We start from the raw sequence: 22473 nt of genomic DNA on the forward strand, positions 1-22473 counted from the left end.
GATCCCCTCCCTTACCTGTAGATGACACTATTGGGGATTTGCTTGGCTCAGTATGATCCAGCCATTTTTATATCAGGCTGGATGCTCATAAAAATCATCTTGCAAAATGGAAACAACAACAAACTATACTGTGTGTGTTCATGTGCATAAGGATCACAGTTCACTCACAATGCTTTTCACCTTCTTGCCACATATTCTCCCTGTTCCAGCTCCTTTTAATTGTCAACTCGCTTCTCCATCCATCCAGAAATTAACAAAAAGCAATAATTGTTACTTACCTTTTGAAAATCAAGATGATTGCAATGATCAACGCGATGACCGCAATCACAGCCAGGGCACCCACCACTGCATAAACAGCATTCGATGGCTCCGTCGGATTCCCTGATGCTAGTTATGAGAAGGAATGGTAGAGGTCAGTGGAGCAGAATGTTTGTCCTTCCTAACAACTCAGCCTCCCAATATATCTTGTTTTATTCCTACTGTACAGCAAAGAGATTTGGTGCACAAGCCACACATTCCCTAGAAGTAGGAGCAGGGTAGTTAGCAGCAGCCAGTGGGGTGAGCTAGTCCACTCTAGTTTTAGTCCAAAGTTTAAATGTTATCTCCCATGCAGAACCTATGAGGATTAGGGTTTTATATTTCAGATAGTTCCTTTTCATTCCTGACTCAAATCGGAAGGTGGATTTGGGGGTTAGATGTTCTCTGTATGTGGATGATGTTCAGCTCTATCACTCCTTCCCACCTGTCACTAAGGAGGCTGTACAGGTCCTGAACCGGTGCTTGGCTGTTGTGTCAGTCTGGGTGAGGGCGAACAAATTGAAATTGAATCCAGACAAGACAGAGGTACTCCTGGTCAGTCAAAAGGCCGAACAGGGTATAGGGTTACAGCCTGTGTTCGACGGGGTTGCACTCCCCCTGAAGACACAGGTTCGCAGCTTGGGGGTGATCCTAGACTCATTGTTGAACCTGGAACCCCAGATTTCAGCAGTGGCTAGGGGTGCTTTTGCACTATTAAAACTTGTGCGCCAGCTACTCCCGTTCCTTGGGAAGTCTGACTTGGCAACGGTGGCCCATGATCTTGTTACATCCTGAATAGGCTACTGCAACGCACTCTACCTGGGGCTGCCTTTGAAGACTGCCCAGAAGCTTCAACTAGTCCAACGGTCGGCAGCCAGAATGCTCAGCGGAGTGGCGTACAGGGAGCATACAATTCCTCTGTTGTGCCAGCTCCACTGGCTGCCGATCTGCTACTGAACACAATTCAAAGTGCTGGTTATAACCTTTAAAGCCCTAAATGGTTCTGGTCCAGACTACCTGTCCAAACTTATCACCTGTTACAAACCATCATGAAGTTTAAGATCATCTGGAGAGGCCCTGCTCTCAATCCCACAACCATCACAAACACAATTGGTGGGGGCAAGGGACAGTGTCTTCTCAGCAGTGGCCCCCCGTCTGTGGAATTCTCTCCCCAAGGACATCAGACTGGCCACCTCCCTCCTGTCCTTTGGAAGGAAACCCAAGACTTGGCTGTTGGGCCACTCGTTTGACCATTGAATAGCAGCAAATGAGAAGAAGACTTAAGCAACCTGAAGCAACAATGAACTGACCTGGAGTTTGATTTTAACTGGCATGTTTTTAACAATTGTTTATTTAATGTCCTGTTTTTAATGAATTTGTTGAATGTCTCTATAATTGTGATGGCACCGAACGGTGCTTGCTGTGAGGCCGCATCAAGTTCCCCCTCGGGTGTGAGAAGGGAGGGATACAAATGTATGAAATACATAATAAATAAATTTACCATCCTACTGATATGGATATTTCCAGTGGAGAACCATAGAAATGGCACCTAATTTGTTGTAGAGTGACTCTGTAGGGACAAAATGGTGCCATGCTCCAGCCCATGTCAAGAAGAGGGGTGTCCGATTCAGAAAAAAACCATGCCATTTTCGGTCCTGTTTTTGGCTCCCCCCCCCCCCCCAGTTCTGTTTACCTGGAAGTTCCCGAAACCAGCAAGGGGGTTCTGTTTTTCTTCTGGTAAGTTTTGAGCCATTGGTGCTAATGAGGAAGGTATTAGAGGCTCATTTCTCCATCATTTTTAGGCCTATTACCATGAAACCCGACTCACTTTTAGGCCACAGTTACGAATACAAGCCTGCCAAGTTTCAGAACATTTCGCCAATCCAATGATTTTTGGGACTGAACAGGCTGACATTCAACATGCAATATCTCATAATTAAAAATAATAATAACAATAAAACCCATCACACTGAGGGTAGTATGCTACTTCATGAGCTTAAAGCCAAACTGTAGGTTACATACAACTTTGCCCTCCAAGGGATAAGGAGGAACCAATGGCTATGTTCCCACATGCACACATACATATAAACATCTGATGCTTGGGGCAATTCTTATATTGCCTAATGATAGTGTTGGCCGTATGTGAAACTTTCAACATTATGTATTGTCGAAGGCTTTCATGGCCAGAATCACTGGGTTGTTGTGAGTTTCTGGGCTATATGCCCATGTTTCAGAGGCATTCTCTCCTGACATTTTGCCTGCATCTATGGCAGACATCCTCAGAGGTTATGAGGTATGTTGGAAACTAAACCCATTTTCCTAGTTTCCAACAGACCTCACAACCTCTGAGGATGCCTGCCATAGATGCAGGCGAAACGCCAGGAGAGAATGCTTCTGGAACATGGCCATACAGCCCAGAAAACTCACAACAACCCAGTTTCAGTATTACATTCAAAATGGCATTTTCTACACTTACAAACTTTGTTCCAGCCTTGCTTTTTGAGGCAGCAGAGAATAAATCCATTCCATCTCCTTCCAAATGACTAGTTACATATTCAAAGGCAGCAAGCATGTTTCCTCATAATCTTTCCCAGCCTAAGCAAAGACTTATTTCAGCTCTTTCGGCGCTTTCCATTATTACTCCTAAGACACAATTTCCAAACCTAATCACACCTTTCTGAATATGGACACTTCTATACTACACCCTTTCTAAATTATGAGTTCTTAGATTCTTTCCTCCTCCTCCTCCTCCCTTTCCAAAATCAATTGGCTATGCATGGCTGCAATAAATATATTTCAACAAGGCTGCACGTCATCGCTTATTAAATTTTATGGTTTGCCCATTAAATGAACAGATGTCAAAATGTGCCTGAAAAATAAGCAATGTTCTGGTCTCTTCACTCTACCCCTCCTATTTCAAAGGCTTTCTGTTTGTAGTTATTTAAAGGTCGAAAGGACATGGTCAGCATTTGAAAATGTGATTGTATCTTATTGTTCTACCCCATGAACTAATATATGTGGTTAGAACAGTCCATTCCAACCCTTTCAGACCAAGGTTGGCTTTTTTATGCATATTTTTTTCTTCTTGCAGGGAAATGTTTTCCATCCATATTCTTCCCCCATCACCTTCTCTTGGCAGGTATCACTCCATTGGGTATGCCCTCATTTGTAGACTGGTGTATAATGTAGGGGGGGTGAGATCATCAATTGAGTTTTCTAGATGCACCAATAAGCCTTTGTAATCCCTAAAACAACATTTGCAGCTATTCCCATTAATATTGTTGTTGTTGTTGTTGTTATTATTATTATTATTATTATTATTATTATTATTAAACTTTATTTGTACCCCACTAGCATCTCCCCCGCTAGCATTTCAGGACTCGATGCGGCTTACAAAGGTCAAGGCCTCAACACACATATACAATACAAAACCTAAGGAAAATTAAAACAATTAAAGCAATATAAGCAACAAGCAATAAACAATACACTAAGACACAATAAAACTGGGCCGGGCCAGAGTAATGGGTACAGGATTAAAAGTGCTGATGTGACAGGTGGTATATAAGGCTTATAGGGCAAGTGCAGTGTGCAGTGTGCAGCAATCTTAGTTCTAATAAAGTGCTTATGGGACTTGGTATTGGAGATTTCCTATTCTGGGAAGGCACATCGGAACAGCCAGGTCTTCAAGTTCTTTCTAAAGACTGCCAGTGTAGGGGCCTGTCTAAGATCTTTGGGGAGGGTGTTCCAGAGTTGGGGGGCCACCACAGAAAAGGCCCTGTCTCGTGTCCCCACCAAACGCGCTTGCGACGCAGGCGGGATCACGAGCAGGGTTTCTCCAGATGACCGAAGTGAACGCGTGGGTTCGTAGACAGAGATGCGGTCACGCAGGTAGGGTGGTCCCAAACCGTTCAGGGCTTTGTAGGTAAGCACCTGCACCTTAAATTGGGCTCGGAAAATAAACAGCAGCCAGTGGAGCTCCTTGAACAGGAGGGTTGACCTCTCTCTGTAAGGGGCCCCAGTTAACATCCTGGCTGCTGCTCGTTGGACCAGTTGGAACTTCCGAATATTGTTCCCATATTCGAAATGGAAATATCAAGGCAACAAGATCAGAATTTGTCCAAAGCCTTCTAGTGCAGCATTTCTCAATCTGGGGATCGGGACCCCAAGGGGAGTTACAAGGGCGGGGGGATCAGAAAGGTCAGCAAAACCCATCAGGAAACACAGTATTTTCTGTTGGTCATGGCAATTATGTGTGGGAAGTTTGGCTTAATTCGTTGACGGGGTTCAGAATTCTCTTTGATTGTAGGTGAACTATAAATCCCAGCAACAACTCTCAAATGTCAAGGTCTATTTTCCCCAAACTCCACCAGTGTTCACATTTGGGCATATTGAGTATTAGTGCCAAGTTTGGTCCAGATCCATCATTGTTTGAGTTCACAGTGCTCTCTGGTTGTAGGTGAACTACAACTCCAAAACTCAAGGTCAATGCCCACCAAACCCTTTCAGTATTTTCTCTTGGTCATGGAAGTTCTGTGTGCCAAGTTTGGTTCAATTCCATCATTGGTGGTGTTTAGAAGGCTCTTTGATTGTAGGTGAACTATAAATCCTAGCAACTACAACTCCCAAATGACATAATCAATTCCCCCCAACCCCACCAGTATTCAAATTTGGGAGTATTGGGTATTTGTGCCAAATTTGGTCCAGTGAATGAAAATTCCTCCTGCATATCAGATATTTACATTATGATTCATAACAGCAGCGAAATTACTGTTATGAAGTAGCAACAAAAATAATTTTATGGTTGGGGGTCACCACAACATGAGTTACTGAATTAAGGGGCCACGGCATTAGGAAGGTTGAGAACCACTGCTCTAGTGAATTCACAAATGAGTTGGGTTTCGAACCAGGGTGTTGTAAGACCTACATATCCCACCATTGTATTGCAGTGTTGTATGTGTTTGGTCAGAAGGAAATCCAATGAATTGAATGGGGTGATTCCCAGCTCTCCAGTCTCCAGTGAATTGGACAAAGGATCTTTTATGAACACAGCAAAGACGTCTTCCAGTCTAGCATTAAATGAGCGGCAATTGCCAATGTTATCCCTCGTTAAAACTGCACCTAAAAGCATGGCGATGATTTTTAAAAATCGGAAGTATTATCTCTACAATTAAAAATAAATACATGGAAGTGCTCATGCTAATTACTTTCTTTGGCTAGCCATTAGAAGAAAATAATAAACTTTTAACAGTTCAGCACTAAATTATTCTAATAGCAATCATTTATCTCTAAAATTAAAGTTATTAACGCGGATACACTTAATAAAATTTCACTCAAGCTTGCCTTCGGGCCAAATGCTGAAAGCTCTTTAGAGAATTGGGAGGAAAGAATGATAAAAATCACATTTGAAAACTCAGGAAAATACAGTGCTGGTCCAAATCTTCATTTCAAGTCAGTAATCAGTCCCTACTACTGCGGTTTGCCAAGGCCAGGAATTGATTTCTGAAAGTGAGTAAAGAAACAGGGGCGTCTGAACATGTACTGAGTGCCTGAGACAGAGATGAAAACTGAGTAAACAGCTAGTTGAGAATGGAAGTAAGGATGGAGGGAGGGAGGAAGAGGGAGGTGACGGAGGAAAGAAAGAAGGAAGGAAGGAAAGAGAGAGAGAGAAAGGAAGGGAAAGGAAAGGAAAGGATGGTGAGAGAGAGAGGAGGGCCTAAGAAAAGAGCCCAAGGGACCGCATCCGGCCCCCGGGCCTGGGTTTGCCCATACCTGGTTTACAGTGGACTCTGAAAGAAAATGCTTCAGCTATACTTCATAAGAAGGAAAATCTACCTGTCTAGCAAGTATTGCAAATGTTGATTTATTATCATTAAATGTTTAATTTTTATGCCTATTTTCTATGTTTATATACCTGAGGTCATGTAAACATTTCTCTTCCTGAAAGGTGATCAGGAGTGAAATATATTGTCGAAGGCTTTCATGACTGGAATCACTGGGTTATTGTAGGTTTTTTCGGGCTATATGGCCATGGTCTAGAGGCATTCTCTCCTGACGTTTCACCTCCATCTATGGTAAGCATCCTCAGAGGTAGTGAGGTCTGTTGGAACCAGGAAAAAGGGTTTATATATCTGTGGAATGACCAGGGTGGGACAAAGGACTCTTGTCTGCTGGAGCTAGCTGTGAATGTTTCAACTGACCACCTTGATTAGCATATAATGCCTGACAGTGCCTGGAGCAAACTTTTGTTGAGAGGTGATTAGATGACAAAAATTTGCTCCAGGCACTGTCAGGCCACTATATGCTAATCAAGGTGGTCAGTTGAAACATTCACACCTAGCTCCATCAGACAAGAGTCCTTTGTCCCACCCTGGCCATTCCACAGAATTATAAACCCTTTTTCCTAGTTCCAACAGACCTCACTACGTCTGAGGATGCTTGCCATAGATGCAGGCGAAATGTCAGGAGAGAATGCCTCTAGACCATGGCCATATAGCCCGACAAAACCTACAACAACCCAGAAGTGAAATAGTTTAAGATGTCAGGAATGACTGGCTTCCCTTTCTCCCAATACGGTGTTTCCTCACTTATTGCAGGGGTTACGTTCCAGGACCTACCACAATAAGTGAAAAACCACGATGTAGGGATGCTATATTTATTTTAATATTTATACATTATTTTAGTAGTTATACGCTATTTTACTTAAAATAAAGTGAAGGAAAGGAAGGAAAGGCCCTTCAAGTCTGGGGGGAGGGAAGACTGAGGAGGGAAAGCGCTTTGGAGAGTGGTGGCAGCAAAAACCCGCAAAACAGCAAAAATACTGTGATATATATTTTAAATTAATTTTTTTTAAACTGCAAAACAGCGAGTCCACTAAAAGCGAATCGCAAAGTAGCGAGGGAACACTGTATACCTCTTGGGAGAAGGGAACTAGATTCAGTAAATTATAAGACTTGGAATGGAATTCCTAACTGGAGAAGAAACTAGGAATTCTCTCCCCACTTGTTGCCCAGAAACTTGTGGGGAATTCAGAATGTTGTTGGATTGCAATTCCCATCATGCTTTGACATGTTACCTGAGCTGGTACGAAGCTATAGGCACTCTGGACCTGCTACAAATCACAGGATATAATTATTTCTCTTTGCCAGGCTCTAATTCAGCTTCAGGTCCCAAGACCAAGAGGCAATTCAGACCTACAAAGGACCTGGAATCTGAAGTCTATTGAAATATAGTTCAGCCTATTTAATGACGTGGTACATATGCAAGGTAGTAAAGGTAAAGGTTTTCCCCTGACATTAAGTCAGCTGTGTCCAACTCTGGGGGTTGGTGCTCATCTCCATTTCTAAGCTGAAGAGCTGGCGTTGTCCATAGACACCTCAAAGGTGATGTGGCCAGCATGACTGCATGCAAACTGTGCATTAAAAATTAAATCCCTGATTTATAGTTCCCTAATTATGTCTTTTTTAGTTGATGTAACATGGATAAAAAGCAAAGCATGATTAAATCGTTCTTAATTTTGCTAGCTACATAAATGAGCAATGCTTGACTGGAGGTCACTTGTTTTGGGGAGAAACCCCTCCCTTTAGGTCTAAATTTCCATCACCATAGAACCCATATAGAGAGGAAAGATTTGAAGACTAGTCTCCTAGAAAATTAGAATGATTCTTGCTGGACTAGACCAAACACCTCCAGTTCAGATTCACTTTCCCACAGTGTTCCCCACATGCAAATCTGAAAGCGGCATTACTTACATTTTAGGAGGATGCGGAAGTCTTTATTATTGGAGCCCTCTGAATTTGTTGCCAGGCATATGTAGTCACCTTGGGTCTTGACCTTGTAAAGCTTCAGTTCATTGTCTGCTATGATATCATTTGATCCATTTGACCATGTTACGTTGGCTGATGGGTTGCCCACTGCTTTACAGTATAAGACCACACTTTCGCCTTCCTCTATGGTGATCTGGGAGGCATCTGTTCCATTTTCAGAACCTGAAAGATTTCAAAGGGACAGTGAATTGGGCAAGATGGTGGGCTAAAATGCACGGCAACTCTCTTCAGGAATAGTCCCAGGCATCTGAAAGGTTATGGCCACCCTGTTCTCATTTCACAAGCTGCTGACTGGACTGCAGGTTGAATACTAGCGATGGAACAACATCCTTAACTATTTCTGAGAATGGAAAGCCAGCTAAGGACAATAAGGCAAGCTGTGAGACACAGCCAGTTCTCTGTCCTGCAAAAGAAGAGGATGTCCAGTGAGCTGTGAAGCAGTGTTTCTCAACCTAGGGGTCAGGACCCCTGGGGAGATCATGAGGGGGTTTCAGAGGGGTCACCAAAGACCATCAGAAAACATATTTTGATGGTCGTAGGAACCCCTTTATTTATTTATTTATTTATTATTCAAACTTATATGCCGCCACTCCCCTGGGCTCGGAGCGGCTTACAAGAATGGCTAAAATCTAACTCAATTTAAAAACAATTTAAAACAATTTAAAAACATCAATATTAAAAACCAAAGGCCAGTCGAAACAGGTATGTCTTGCATGCCCTGCGGCAAGCTGATAAGTCCCGCAAGGCACGGACTTCAGGTGGCAGAGTATTCCAGAGTGATGGTGCCACTGCTGTAAAGGCTCTGCATCTGGTTGCTGTTAGACGCAAGGTCTTAACACTGGGAATTTCCAATAGATCTTGGTCCTCAGAATGGAGGGATCTCTGGGGTTGGTAGGGGGTGAGGCGGTCCCTCAGGTACATCGGCCCCAGACCATGCAAGGCCTTAAAGGTGCGTACCATCACTTTGAAAGTGATCCAGTGCTCAATTGGTAACCAATGCAGCTGCAGTAAGATTGGTGGCATCTCATCGGAATTCCCACAAGAAGCCAAGCAGCTGCATTTTGTACCAACTTGAGCTTCCGGATAACCGACAGAGGAAGGCCAATGTAGAGGGTGTTACAGTAGTCCAGTCTTGAGATGACCGTGGCCTGGATCACCGTAGCTAGGTCGTCCCTGGACAGGTAGGGGACCAGCCGTCTAGCCTGCCGCAGATGAAAGAAGGCGGTTCTGCTAACGGCGAAGACCTGGGCCTCCATCGTCAGCAGAGGGTCCAAAAGGACTCCCAGACTTTTTACCAATGATGACAGGCGTAGCGCCTCGCCATCCAGGGTAGGCAGCTGGATGCCCCCACTGCCCAGTCGACCCGGCCATAGGATCTCCGTCTTTGCTGGATTCACCCTTAACCTGCTGGCACACAGCCATCCAGTAACGGCCTCGAGGCACTGATGGAAACAATCGGGTACAGAGTCCGGTCGGCCTTCCATCTTCAGCACCAGCTGAGTGTCATCAGTGTACTGATAACACTCAAGCCCAAAACCTCGAACCAGCTGAGCAAGTGGTCGCATATAGATGTTAAATAACAGAGGGGAGAGAATGGCCCCCTGAGGAACCCCACAAGATAGAGGGGACCTCTCAGAGACCAGACCTCCCCTCTCCACTCGCTGTCCACGGTTGTGAAGAAAGGAGGACAGGCAGTTTAAAGCTGTCTCCCTGACTCCAGCAACAGCAAGACGGTGGATCAAAAGATTGTGGTCGACTGTGTCAAATGCTGCTGTGAGATCCAATAACACAAGCAGCACTGACCCTTCCAGTATTTTCTGTTGGTCATGGGAGTTCTGTGTGCCAAGCTTGGTTCAATCCATCATTGGTGGAGTTCAGAATGCTTTGATTGTAGATGAACTATAAATCCCAGCAACTGCAACTCCCAAATAACAAAATCAATCCCCCTCCCAACTCCACCAATATTCAAATTTGGGTATATTGGGTATTTGTGCCAAATTTGGTCCAGTGAGTGATAATACATTCTGCATATCAGATGTTTACATAATAATTCATAACAGTAGTATAATTACCGTTATGAAATCACAACAAAAATAATGTTATGGTTGGGGGTCACCACAACATGAGGAACTGCATTAAGGGGTTGTGGCATTAGAAAGGTTGAGAAACACTGTGATAAAGGAACAGCATTTGCCTGGTATACTAGAAGATCAGTTCTTCTCTTTCTACTTTCTACCTTCTCCTGTTAGGAACTGAAGCTGCATCTACATCAGGCATGTAGCCGGGGGGGGGGGGGGGGGGGCTCGGGGGGCTTCACCCCCCCCCCTCCGAAATTCTCATGGTGGTTTGTGAAAAGGCCTTACTGGTGCATTACTTAAACTGTTATGTTTATTCATATCATGATCTGATCACCATACTCAATATATCCCATATGCATGGGGGTATTGGGGTAATGATACAAAAGGTTTGCTAGGGTAGACCCTCTTTCACTCAGACTCAGCCCCCCCCCCCAAAACTCAGCCCCCCCTCCCCGAAACGAAATCCTGGCTACGGGCCTGATCTACATGATGGATGTAATGCAGTTTGAAACTACTTTAACTGCTGTGGCTCAATGCCATGGAGTCCTGAGAGTTGTAGTTTGGTGAGCCATCATATTACTGAGCTGAGCTATGGCAGTTAAAGTGGTGTCAAACTGCATTACTTGTACAGTATATATACACCCTTTGTTCAATAAGCTAAAGTAGTTCACATTCAATTAACAGCAGCAGGGGACATATTTTTGTCCTTTCCAGTAAAGACACTTTTCCTTGTGTGTATCTTCTTCCTCATTAATAATGTTGGCCATCTTGACCACACTCTGGTTTTAGTTGAATTGTTTTCATTCATGAAAGGTTGGACAGACTGCTGCAGTGCTCCTCTATAGTAAAGGTGAAGGTTTTCCCCTGATATTAAGTCCAGTCATGTCTGACTCTGGGGTTGGTGTTCATCTCCATTTCTAAGCCAAAGCACTGGCGTTGACCATAAACACCTCCAAGGTCATGTGTCCGGCATGACTGCATGGAGCACCATTATCTTCCCACGGGAGTGGTATCTTTTGATCTATTCACATTTGCATGTTTTCGAACTGCTAGGTTGGCAGAAGCTGGGGCTAACAGTGGGAGCTCACCTTGCTCCCTGGATTTGAACCTGCAACTTTTCGATCAGCAAGTTCAGCAGCTCAGAGGTTTAACTCACTATGCCACCGGGGGCTCCAGTGCTCCTCTATGGGTCTGTATTATTTTACAGATGGGAAACAGAGGCTTGGGATTTGGAATGGCCACAAGCACCCAAAGACTGCACAGCAGAAGTGTCAATTGATTACAATAGCCTCAAAATGCAACATGGGTAACCCAGGCACATAACTTTTCATGCAAGGGTCAGTGGTTCTTAAATTGATTAAGATTCATTGCTGTTGCCTAAAGAATTTGTAAGGTAAACCAACAACCTAAATATAATTTTAATAATACCATGGCTTTTCAAGTACATGAAAACTTACTGTTATCTAGATGTCTAATTTCGTAATTGATAACTGGCGTCTGGGGTGGGTCTGTAAGACAAGAGCAAGAACTTTGTGTGAGTGAACCATCCTGCTGAGAATTCAGGATATTTTAGAAGAGACTCTGGTATTGGAACTTTCCCATCCCACTCCGTTATTAAAGCAGAAAATCATAATGTTGGCTTTGTCCATGTGGTCTCCTGCAGTAACCAACCAGTATTAGTCAAGGAAACTGGGATTACGGTGGGTCATTTGCAAATAATTCCCCCAAGGGATGCAGACATTGTATAGCTAACCTCAGTAAAAGCTGGGTATATCTATCATATTCCATTTTTCAACACTAGTAGGATTGTGTGATGAGTTAAATTGGGGTTCAAATCTCCATTTGGTTACGGAAACCCACATTCTTCAGCCTTAGATGAAGGCAATGACTATCTGCTTCTAAGCAAATTTTGCCAGCGAAAATCCTACCTTGGGGTTGCTATAAACAGGAAATGTCTTGAAAGCACACAACAACAACAACTACTACTACTACCTACAGACAGCAGGACCTGGATTCTTTAGCTGCTTCAAAGTCTTGAGGTCCATTCATTATATGTCTAGAATTACTTGAAGGCACACAACAACAACAACAACCTACAGACAGCAGGACCTGGACTCTTTAGCTGTTTCAACGTCTTGAGGTCCATTCGTTATATATCTAGAATGACTTGAAGGCACACAACAACAACAACAACAACAACAACAACAACAACAACCTACAGACAGCAGGACCTGGACTCTTTAGCTGCTTCAAAGTCTTGAGGTCCATTCGTTATATATCTAGAATGACTTGAAAGCACACAACAACAGCAGAAGCAGCAGCAACAAATTTTCCCCAACAGCAATATGCTGTACATCAGGACTAACAAATTCAGGTTGCTTAGCATCAATGTATTGTTGAAGGCTTTCATGGCCGGAATCACTGGGTTGTTGTAGGTTTCTCGGGCTATATGGCCATGTTCTAGAAGCAGTCTCTCCTGACGTTTCGCCTCAGGGGTTAAACAAATTGTGTCTTCATATACTGTACTTTGTTCATTCTTTTTTTTACAGTTGTGTCTGGATACTCCTGTTACATTTTAATAGTGAGTCTGATAGAACTCACCAATTAACCCACTGACCGATCCATTGGTCTATATAAAGATCACCTTGAGATCCAAGTACCTGATCCAAGAAGGGATCATTGGGGGGGGGGGCACAGTGGGGAACAGAACCCAAGGGCTTGGAACTGTGGGACAGTTCCAGAGAGGAGATCCATCACAAGGATGCCAAAAGCAATGCTCAGACAAAACACCTGCTTTCAGAGGCAAGAGAATGAATAATATGACTGACAATTATTTTATGCAGAACCAAGCCTTTTCTTGATGTGTTCTCCCTCGCATACCTATTTCAGTCCCACTCAGACTAATTTGAACAGCAGTGTTGGTAAAAACATTAAGACCTTAAAATGCTCCTGCTACAAATAGCAAGAGCCACTCACATGTGACTTTCAGAAGGATAGTTGTCTCCTTGTTGATAGAGGTGGTTCCATTTCCATAGGTGACTGTGCAGGTGAGGTTCTGCTTGTTGTCTGCCACTGAGGGTGTAAAATCAAACACATTGTGAACGTGGGAATCATTTGACACAGAGGCCCTCAGTGTGAAATTTCTAGCCACTGTTTTACAGGAGACATGTGGAGGCTTCAAGTAACAACTTCCTGGCACTGTGAAAGTGATATTTACAGGATCGTTCGCCTTAAGTTTCCCAGAAACGTTTATTACTGGGCCTTGCAATCCTAAGGAAGGAGGAAAAGAGAATCATTAGTATACAGCTACTCACACCAACCCTGTATTCTTTTCCCACAACTGGGCTTCATCTCACATAGAATACAACATGTTTTGTCGAAGTCTTTAATGGCCGGAATCACTGGGTTGTTGTGAGTTTTCTGAGCTGTATGGCCATGTTCCAGAGGCATTCTCTTCTGATGTTTCACCTGCTTCTATGGCAAGCATTCTCAGAGGTTGTGAGATCAGGCCTCACAACCTCTGAGGATACCTGCCATAGATGCAAGCAAAACGTCAGGAGAGAATGCTTCTGGAACATGATCATACGGCCCAGAAAACTCACAACCACCATACAACATTTTGGTTGGTTGTTCCACTCCAGGAGATTATAATGGGTACATTTAGTTTTCTATGCCTATGTCCCAGGATATAAGGAATCGGCAAAAGAAAAATGGGAAGTCTCTGGAGTTCAACCTGGAAGCCATTCTACATATATATGAATGAGGAGTGTCATTAGGGGAAGGGGACCATAAAACACTCCTGTTGATGCAAATTATTTCCTAAGCACCTGGATAGTTCTCCTTGGTTCTTGGATATCCATGCCTACAATTTGCCTGCCAACATATTATAATCCCATAGGTTTCACAAAGTTTTCTCAGGCAAAGAATACTCAGAGGTGGTTGTGCCATTTCCTTCCTCTGAAACAGCACACAATGCACAAAAGAAGGGGTTGCAAATAGTAACCTTCAGTAAAAAAAAAAGACAGGTTTGCCCTAATATTAAATCCCTATGCTGTATTTGTTATGCTGGAAATGTGACACAAATTTCTACCATATCCCCACAGCTCTGGGTTTCTCAGGTTGGGCAATTTAGTGGAGGAGTGTGGCATCTTGAGCAAGAAGGACGGCATGAAAAATGGGCACTCTTGTGACACCGTATGATGAGTGGGGAAAAGGAGCAGAGGAATGTCTGTGACAGCTCTTCCTTGGGATGCCTTTATTTTAGGATGCATAAAAATGAGGATATTGCATTCATATGTGAATGTATGAAGAGGGATGGGAGTGCAGTTCTCAACATCTTTAGACATGTTTACGATGTTTGGAAATGCTCAGTATTGTCTCAGTAATCTCTTTATCCAAGAGGAGCTACGGAGACCTTGGGAACTATCCAATTTTCACCTCATCACTTCTAGAGGAGCCCCCAGAGGTGCTATGGATTAAACCCTTGTGCTGGCAGAACTGCTGACCGAAAGGTCAGTGGTTTGAAACTGGGGAGTGGGGTAAGCTCCCATCTGTCAGCTCCAGCTTCTCATGTGGGAATATGAGAGAAGCCTCCCATGGATGGTAAAACATTTGGGCATTCCCTGAGCAACATCCTTACAGACAGCCAATTTTCTCACACTAGAAGTGACTTGTAGTTTCTCAAGTTGCTCCTGACACCAAAAAACCCCACTTTTTGAGATGTATTTGCATGGCGATATAAATAATATGGGTACTTAAAGAGAATAAAAGCTTTGTCAAGGGTTGGTTTGAGCGAGTCTCAGATGTCCTATTGAAATGACCCAAGGGTCTCCACAGTCCTCTGAGTTTCAAAGGCAGTCTGATTCAGAGGGCAAAGGATTCCACTTGCTCTGGAATTGACAGAACCCCCATCCTCAAATGCTCCCATTTCTCCCTCTTACACTATATTACATTCCTATTACATACATGTGCCTGTGTTTGTGGCATAAAGAGTGTACACTACATAACATAGAATGGTATGTGGCAGCAGAACATGTTCGCTATGCTTTTAGCAGGAGACAGCTTTGATAACCAGTGAGGGATAAAGGAGCACATAGACAGTTGAAAAGTAGTGCCACAGTTTGTAACCCCTGCTTGCCCAGACCATTAATTGTGAATTTGACAGATCCCACCCATTGTCAATTGTTGCTTCTTGTTGAACTTTGGTTTGTGCCTGTGTTCATAGCACACCACATTTTTGGAAGAGTGTATGTGGAGAAGATCCTGTCTGGTGGCAAAGGATGCATTTGTGTATTTCACTTTAATCTTCTGCAGAGAGACTGATGTCCCTATCACCACTCACCTTTTACAGTCACTGTCAGTTTCTCTTTGAAATTATACTTTGCTTTAGTTTCTTTCTCCATTCTGAAGCAGTACTCCCCACCATCACTTATTTGGGGATCATTGATGACAAAAGAACAGTTGCCTTGTCCCACTTCCCTTGAAAGAAAAAAGCGATTCCGAGCATTGTCTGCTATAGTTTTATCATAATTTGGATTGTTGGTGACCACTAAAGGAGAAGAAAATGGACATCCTCCCTTGGACCAGTATCCATACAATGTAGAAGTGTTGCTGGCATCAGCTGGGTCATAAGTGAAGTGGCACTGGATGAAGACACAGAGTCCCTCTTGGACTGTCACAGGTTGGACATAAAGCTTATATAGTTTTTCATCACATTGCACACCTGGAAAGACAAGAAATTTAAAATTTACAGGCAGAGAACACCAGACTCACTTTTTCCCCTTGCTCACATCTGGGGATGATCCAGAAAGTGTATGCTGTATTCCTCCTCGCCCTCTTCCCAGTTCTTACCCTCCCAAAGCAGGCCAGTTGAAAGAAGCCCAAAAACCAAGATTTCAAGGGAATAGCCCATCTTCATTTCTCTTCTTGATAAAATGTTGGTCTTAATTTTTAATTCTGCTGTTACCCAAAGGATCCTATGAAATGGAAAGAATGAGAAAGAAGTGAACACCAAAGCAAGAAGAATGAGACCTTTTTTGGGGGGGAAAAAAACGATGAGATGAGGACAATATGTTTGGAATAAGATATTAACATCACATCCATTCCTGTTATGGGACACGAGAGAAGCCTCCCATAGGATGGTAAAACTTCTCGGCATCCCCTGGGCAACATCCTTGCAGACAGCCAATTCTCTCACACCACAAGCGATTTGTAGTTTCTCAAGTCATTCCTGACACAGACATACAAAATTCTTTGTTGTTTGTTTCTGTTTCTAGTTTTTACTTAGGATCTGGAGATGGAACAGTATCCCAGACACATATCCAGAATCTGGGAATCTAAAAAACCACCAGTAGCCTCCAGAAACAGACTGAACAAAAAGGACATTGTATTTTATTTATTTGTTTATAATTCAAACTTATATGCAGCCACTCCCCTGGGGCTCGGAGTGGCTTACAAGAACAGGCTAAATCTAACACAATTTAAAAACAATTTAAAACAATTTAAAAACAATTTAAAACAACAATGTCAGAGATCAAAGGCCTGTCGAAACAGATATGTGTTACATGTCCCGTGGAAAGCTGATAGGTCCCGCAAGGCACGGACTTCAGGTGGCAGAGTATTCCAGAGTGATGGTACCACTGCTGTAAAGGCTCTGCATCTGGTTGCTGTTAAACACAAGGTCTTGACACTGGGAATTTCCAATAGATCTTGGTCCTCAGAACGGAGGGATCTCTGGGGATGGTAGGGGGTGAGGCGGTCCCTGAAAGTAATACTGCAGTGAATCCTCAAAGGATCTCTGCCAAATTTCTGAGGTACAAAAAAGAGCTGGATTCCTGCATTTTAATAAATGTCTAGATGCATGTGTTTGTTGTCATTAATTTCAAAATATGGCAGGTTTGTAAATGAGAGACTGCCAAGTATCCTACTTATCAACAGCCCTGTTCAGCTCTTGCAAATTCAGGGGCCTAGATGCCTTGATGGAGTCCATCTTGATGAAGGCCTTCCTCTTTCCCTACTGCCCTCAATTCTACCTAACATTTGGGAAAATGATGCCATAACCTTTTGGAAAATGGCATTCACCATAACCTTTTGGGAAATCAGGAAGCTTCCTGAGAAGGGTTAAAAACTCGCTTGAGTCAACTTAGTGGTAAATATCCCCTACTCTCTCTTTCACTCTCTCTCTGCAGAGAGAAGCAGGGGTTTTTTAACATCTGTAGGGAGACCAATGTGCTTATTTATAAAGCTATTATCCTCCCAACCCTGCTATATGCCTGCGAAACCTGGACTGCCTACAGACACCACACTCAACTCCTGGAACGATACCATCAATGATGCCTCCGAAAAATCCTGCAAATCTCTTGGGAAGACAGGTGGATAAATGTCAGCATGCTGGAAGAAGCAATGACCACCAGAATTGAAGCCATGCTCCGACGCCATCAACTCTGCTGGACTGGTCATGTTGTCCGAATGCCTGATCACCATCTTCCAAAGCAGTTACTCTACTCCCAACTCAAGAACAGGAAATGTAGCATTGGTGGACAGGAAAAGAGATTTAATGATGGGCTTAAAGCCAATCTTTAAAACTGTGGCATAGACACTGAGAACTGGGAAGCTCTGATCCTTGAGCACTCTAACTGGAGGTCAGCTGTTACCAGCAATGCTGCAGAATTCAAAGAGGCATGAATGAAGGGCAAAAGAGAGAAATGTGCCAAGAGGAAGGCGCATCAAGCCAACCCTGACCGGAACCGCCTTTCACCTGGAAACCGATGTCCTCACTGTGGGAGAACACGCGGATCAAGAATCGGGCTCCACAACCACCTATGGACCCACTGCAAAAACACCACATTTGGAGGACAATCATCCTCGGGCTACAAGAGATTGCCTAAGTGAAATTTACCCTAGCATTCATGCAAGGCAATGGGGTTTCTCAGCTGGTAAACTGATATATCTAGATATTTCTTTGAACTGTTAGAAACAAAGATATGCCAATGCACTATGTATATGTGTATATATATATATGTAGCAGTTTCAGAAGTGTTCTTTTCAGTTGCCCAAAAAACATCTGCTCTCCCTTAAAACATCTTGGTTTAAATCATGTTCTCAAGAGACAAAAATAAGTGGTCTTCATTGTAATAACATCGTTGGTTTACTCACAAACTTCATGTATTCAGCATTCAGGTACATTGCATATCAATCCAGTTACAGATAGGATTTGAAGTAGTTTCGCTGTGCAGATAACACAGGGCATCTTTCTTGTAATCAATAGTCCTTAGTCTAAAGCATCTCTCTATATTTGAGTGCAATAGAGTCTCTAAAGTCTGTTTCAATAGTCGTCTAAAAGCATACTGTTTCTACTGGCATCTGAAAGCATACTGTACTGTATCTAAAATGGAGTCTGAGTCCTGAATAGTACCAGTTCTGATCACATGTTCTGCAGCCCCTCCCACAACATAGAGTTAAGGAAAACAGCATACCAATACACACATACCAATACACACAGTAAGCAATCTAAATTATATACCTAACAAATAACCAGTGGAGGCTTGAAGAAGGTTGCTATTTCCAACACTAGCAATATCATATTTTTGATATATCCAAGTCTCAGTTTAGTCATCTTTATTTTAGCGAGAGTTCAGGATTGATTTAGGACGCATCTACACCATAGAATTATGACAATGTTTTAATTGTTTTGGCTCAGTGATATGGAATCCTGGGTGTTTCTGTATTAAAAGGCCTTAGCCTTCTTTACCAGCGAGGACTGGTGATTCCATAGTACTAAACCATGACAGTTAAAGTGGTGTCAAACTGAATTAATTCTGCACTGTAGATACACCCTCTGACTGGGGCCCCTTCCACACAGCCCTATATCCCAGAATATCATGGCAGAAAATCCCACAATATCTGCTTTGAACTGGGTTATCGGAGTCCAAACTTAGATAATGTGGGGTTTTCTGCATTGATATTCCAGGATATAAGGCTGTGTGGAAGGGTCCTCACTTGTTTGTCTTTTTGGGATCTAGATGGCTTCCTCCAGCACTGCATTTCAAAGGCATTGTTTCTCTTCCTGACAGCCTTCTGCATTTGCCCAGTTTTCAGAACCACCCATTCCATAATAATCAGAAATGCTATGGCATGAATAATCCTGACACTGGTATTCAGTCTCTCTATTTACATTTGAGGATCCGATCTAGTTCCTTCATAGCCATCTCTAGTATTCCGAGAAAGCTACTTTTGCTGATATTTTCCCTTGTACATAGTTATTATAAGTCTGAGAGGTCTCATTTGCATTTAACCACTCTAGCCCTGTACATCCATCCAATTTCCTTCTTCTTCAGAGTTATTAAAGAAAGAAGCACGTCATCCTTTTTGCATCTAGTTACCCATATTGATTCTCCTGGTTAAAGTGTAACTACAGAAAAAGGAAGCTCAGCAACAAAATATTAGATGGGGAAAAGGCTGTTCTTTTGTCTATCCTGAATTTTCCACAATTCAGTTAATGGAATAATTTTACCTTCTGTTTATGGTAAGAGGAACAAAAGGGCAGAGGGAGCATGCAAAGACTTTCTCTTTTCACTTCTTCAATGTACTTCATGTAGTAAAGGTAAAGGTTTTCCCCTGACATTATGTCCAGTCATGTCCAACTCTGGGGTGTGGTGCTCATCTCCATTTCTAAGCTGAAGAGCCGGTGTTGTCGTAGACACCTCCAAGGTCATGTGGCCAGTATGACTGCATGGAGTGCGGTTACCTTCCCGCCGGAGCGGTACCTAATGATCTACTCACATTTGCATGTTTTCAAACTGCTAGGTTGGCTGAAGCTGGGGCTGACAGTGGAAGCTTATGCTGCTCCCTGGATTCAAACCTGCGACCTTTCAGTCAACAAGCTCAGCAGCTCAGCACTTTAACCCACTGCATCACTGGGGGCTCCATCAATGCGTGTATATATATATGTGTGTGTGTGTGTCACTTCACACAATCACACTAAATGTCCTTTTTACTAAAGTTAAAATCCCCAAATGTCAAACCAGCCTCACATATCTGGGTTCTGGAGAAATGTCAACATTCCCAGGCCCTACTTCTTCCCTTTTGTAAGTGAACCATTTGTGGTCTTTGTAATGTACAGGGCGGTAAAGAGGAACCAAAATGTGATGTTCTCTGTGCAGAACATGCTGCTTTCCTTGCAAAACCACACATTTATTTTTGAATATAATTTCCCTCTCTCGTCAATATAAAAAGCCCAACTCTAGCAGTTAAAGTGCCATCAAACTGTATTCATTTGGCAGTGTAGAAATGCCCTAAGAGGATAATTCTAAAGCTTACAAAAAACTCCAACTTTCACCCAAGTCAAAAGAAGAAGCACAGTTGCAGCCCTGGCAGACTTGCAAAAAGAATCTGCAAACCCCACCTTCTCCAAGGGGAACTGAACCACCTAAACTGGGCTCTACAGGCTGATGGAGACTCCACCACAGACATCAGAAATGCTACAAGACCAAGAACAAGCCATGGAAGGAAAGATCAACCCAGAGGAAAAGATGGGTTCAAAGCCAATCTTAAAAACTGTGGCATAGACACTGAGAACTGGGAAGCCCTGGCCCTTGAGCGCTCTAGCTGAAGGTCAGCTGTGACCAGCAGTGCTGTAGAATTTGAAGAGGCACAAATGGAAGGTGAAAAGGAGAAACACACAAGAGGAAGACTCATTAAGCCAACTCTGACAGGTACCACCTTCTGTCTGGAAACCGATGTCCTCACTGCAGGAGAACACGCGGATCAAGAATAGGGCTCCACAGCCACCTACAGACCCACCGACAAGACACCACAACTGGAAGACAATCATTGTCAAGCTACAAGGGATTGCCTAAGTAAGTAAGTAAGTAAGTAAGTAAGTAAGGGAACCACTGACTGCAGAAGGAAGCTGATGAAGAAACACAACCTACAAATTATCTACAGACCCATTAAGAAAAACCAACAAATGATATGTTCTGCAAAGGACAAGAGGGATCCCCTCACCTCTGTAGAAATCTAGCATATACCATGCAGCTGTGGACAAGTCTACCATAGGGACCACTAAATGCAGCTCCCAAACACGAATCGAGGAACATGAAAGGCACTGCAGAGTACTTCAACCAGAGAAGTCAGCCATAGCAGAGCACCTGATGAACCAACCTGGACACAGCATATTATTTGAGAACACAGGAATCAGCCAGGCTTTGAAGCTGCAAGGCTATTCAATGCTAATCAAAGTGGCCAATTGCAACATTCACACTTGCCTCAAGCAGACAAGAGTTCTTTATCCCACCCGGACATTTCACAGATATATAAACCTCACTTGCCTAGTTTCCAACAGAAAAAAGCAGAAAAACCCACATTATCTGAGTGTGGACTCAGATAACACAGTTCAATGCAGATATTCTGGGATTTTCTACCTTGATATTCTGTGGGATATATATGGCTTTGTGGACTGGTCCTGAGCTGCAAGGTCAGACAGAGAGCTCAAACCACATCATTTTATTTTCAGCCCTCCAAGTTCCTCCAGGCAGTTCAACTTCTGTGTTTCTTCACTTAACTTCCTACATTCACATACCATAAATTTCCAAAGCATCTGATGTTGTTTCACTTAATACTGTGTGTGTGTGTGTGTGTGTGTAGTTCGCCTACAATCAAAGAGAATTCTGAAGCCCACCGATGGTAGAATTGGGCCAAACTTCCCACACAGAACCTCCATGACCAATAAAAAATACTGTGTGGTCTTTGGCGATCCCTCTGCCACTCCCTTGCGACCCCCAGGTTGGTAAATGCTGCCTTACATCAATTATTATCGATATCATTATTATCACCTGCCTTTTACCTATTTTGGAACTCCAACAGTTAAAACAAAGATATTTAAAAATGAATGGCTTCAAAAGGTCACAAAGCAATTAAGCTAGCCAAAAAGTAACACTAGTTAGAAATATAAACCATTAAACTTAAATTAAAACAAATAGCTTTAAAAAGGTTAAAAACAAAGCAGTTAAGCAATCCAAAAAGTAAAGCTAGTTTGAAACATAAGCCATTAAAGAAAAACAACATCTCGAAGTCTATCATATTATCCATATTATCTAAAAAATCAATTCCCAAAGCCTGGTTGAATAAATAAACATTTTACCTGCTTGCAAAATGATAGTAGGGCCAATGATACTGGGAAGTTATTTTCTTTGCCTAAGTCATACCCTTCAAGAAGACCAATGGTCTTACCTTGTTTCAGTGTTGTTCTTAACTCGCTTAGAGTCTCGGTGCTGTTG

At 43.0% G+C, this 22473-nt stretch overlaps 1 protein-coding gene across 1 annotated transcript in view; it reads right to left on the reverse strand.

The window, feature by feature from the left end:
* Positions 1-15622, reverse strand: part of LOC137095491 (sialic acid-binding Ig-like lectin 8) — a 32303-nt gene extending 16681 nt beyond the window's left edge. The window contains exons 1-5 of the mRNA XM_067462226.1: positions 15540-15622; positions 13175-13468; positions 11656-11706; positions 8046-8282; positions 279-387 (exon numbers count right to left, since the gene is read on the reverse strand). Of these exons, the coding sequence (XP_067318327.1) occupies positions 279-387; positions 8046-8282; positions 11656-11706; positions 13175-13468; positions 15540-15600 (752 nt within the window). The 5' untranslated portion in view covers positions 15601-15622. The remainder of the gene's footprint in view (positions 1-278; positions 388-8045; positions 8283-11655; positions 11707-13174; positions 13469-15539) is intronic.
* Positions 15623-22473: the final 6851 nt, after the last annotated feature.

The sequence above is a fragment of the Anolis sagrei genome, chromosome Y (genome assembly GCF_037176765.1).
Source record: "Anolis sagrei isolate rAnoSag1 chromosome Y, rAnoSag1.mat, whole genome shotgun sequence".
NCBI classification, from domain to species: Eukaryota; Metazoa; Chordata; class Lepidosauria; order Squamata; family Dactyloidae; genus Anolis; species Anolis sagrei.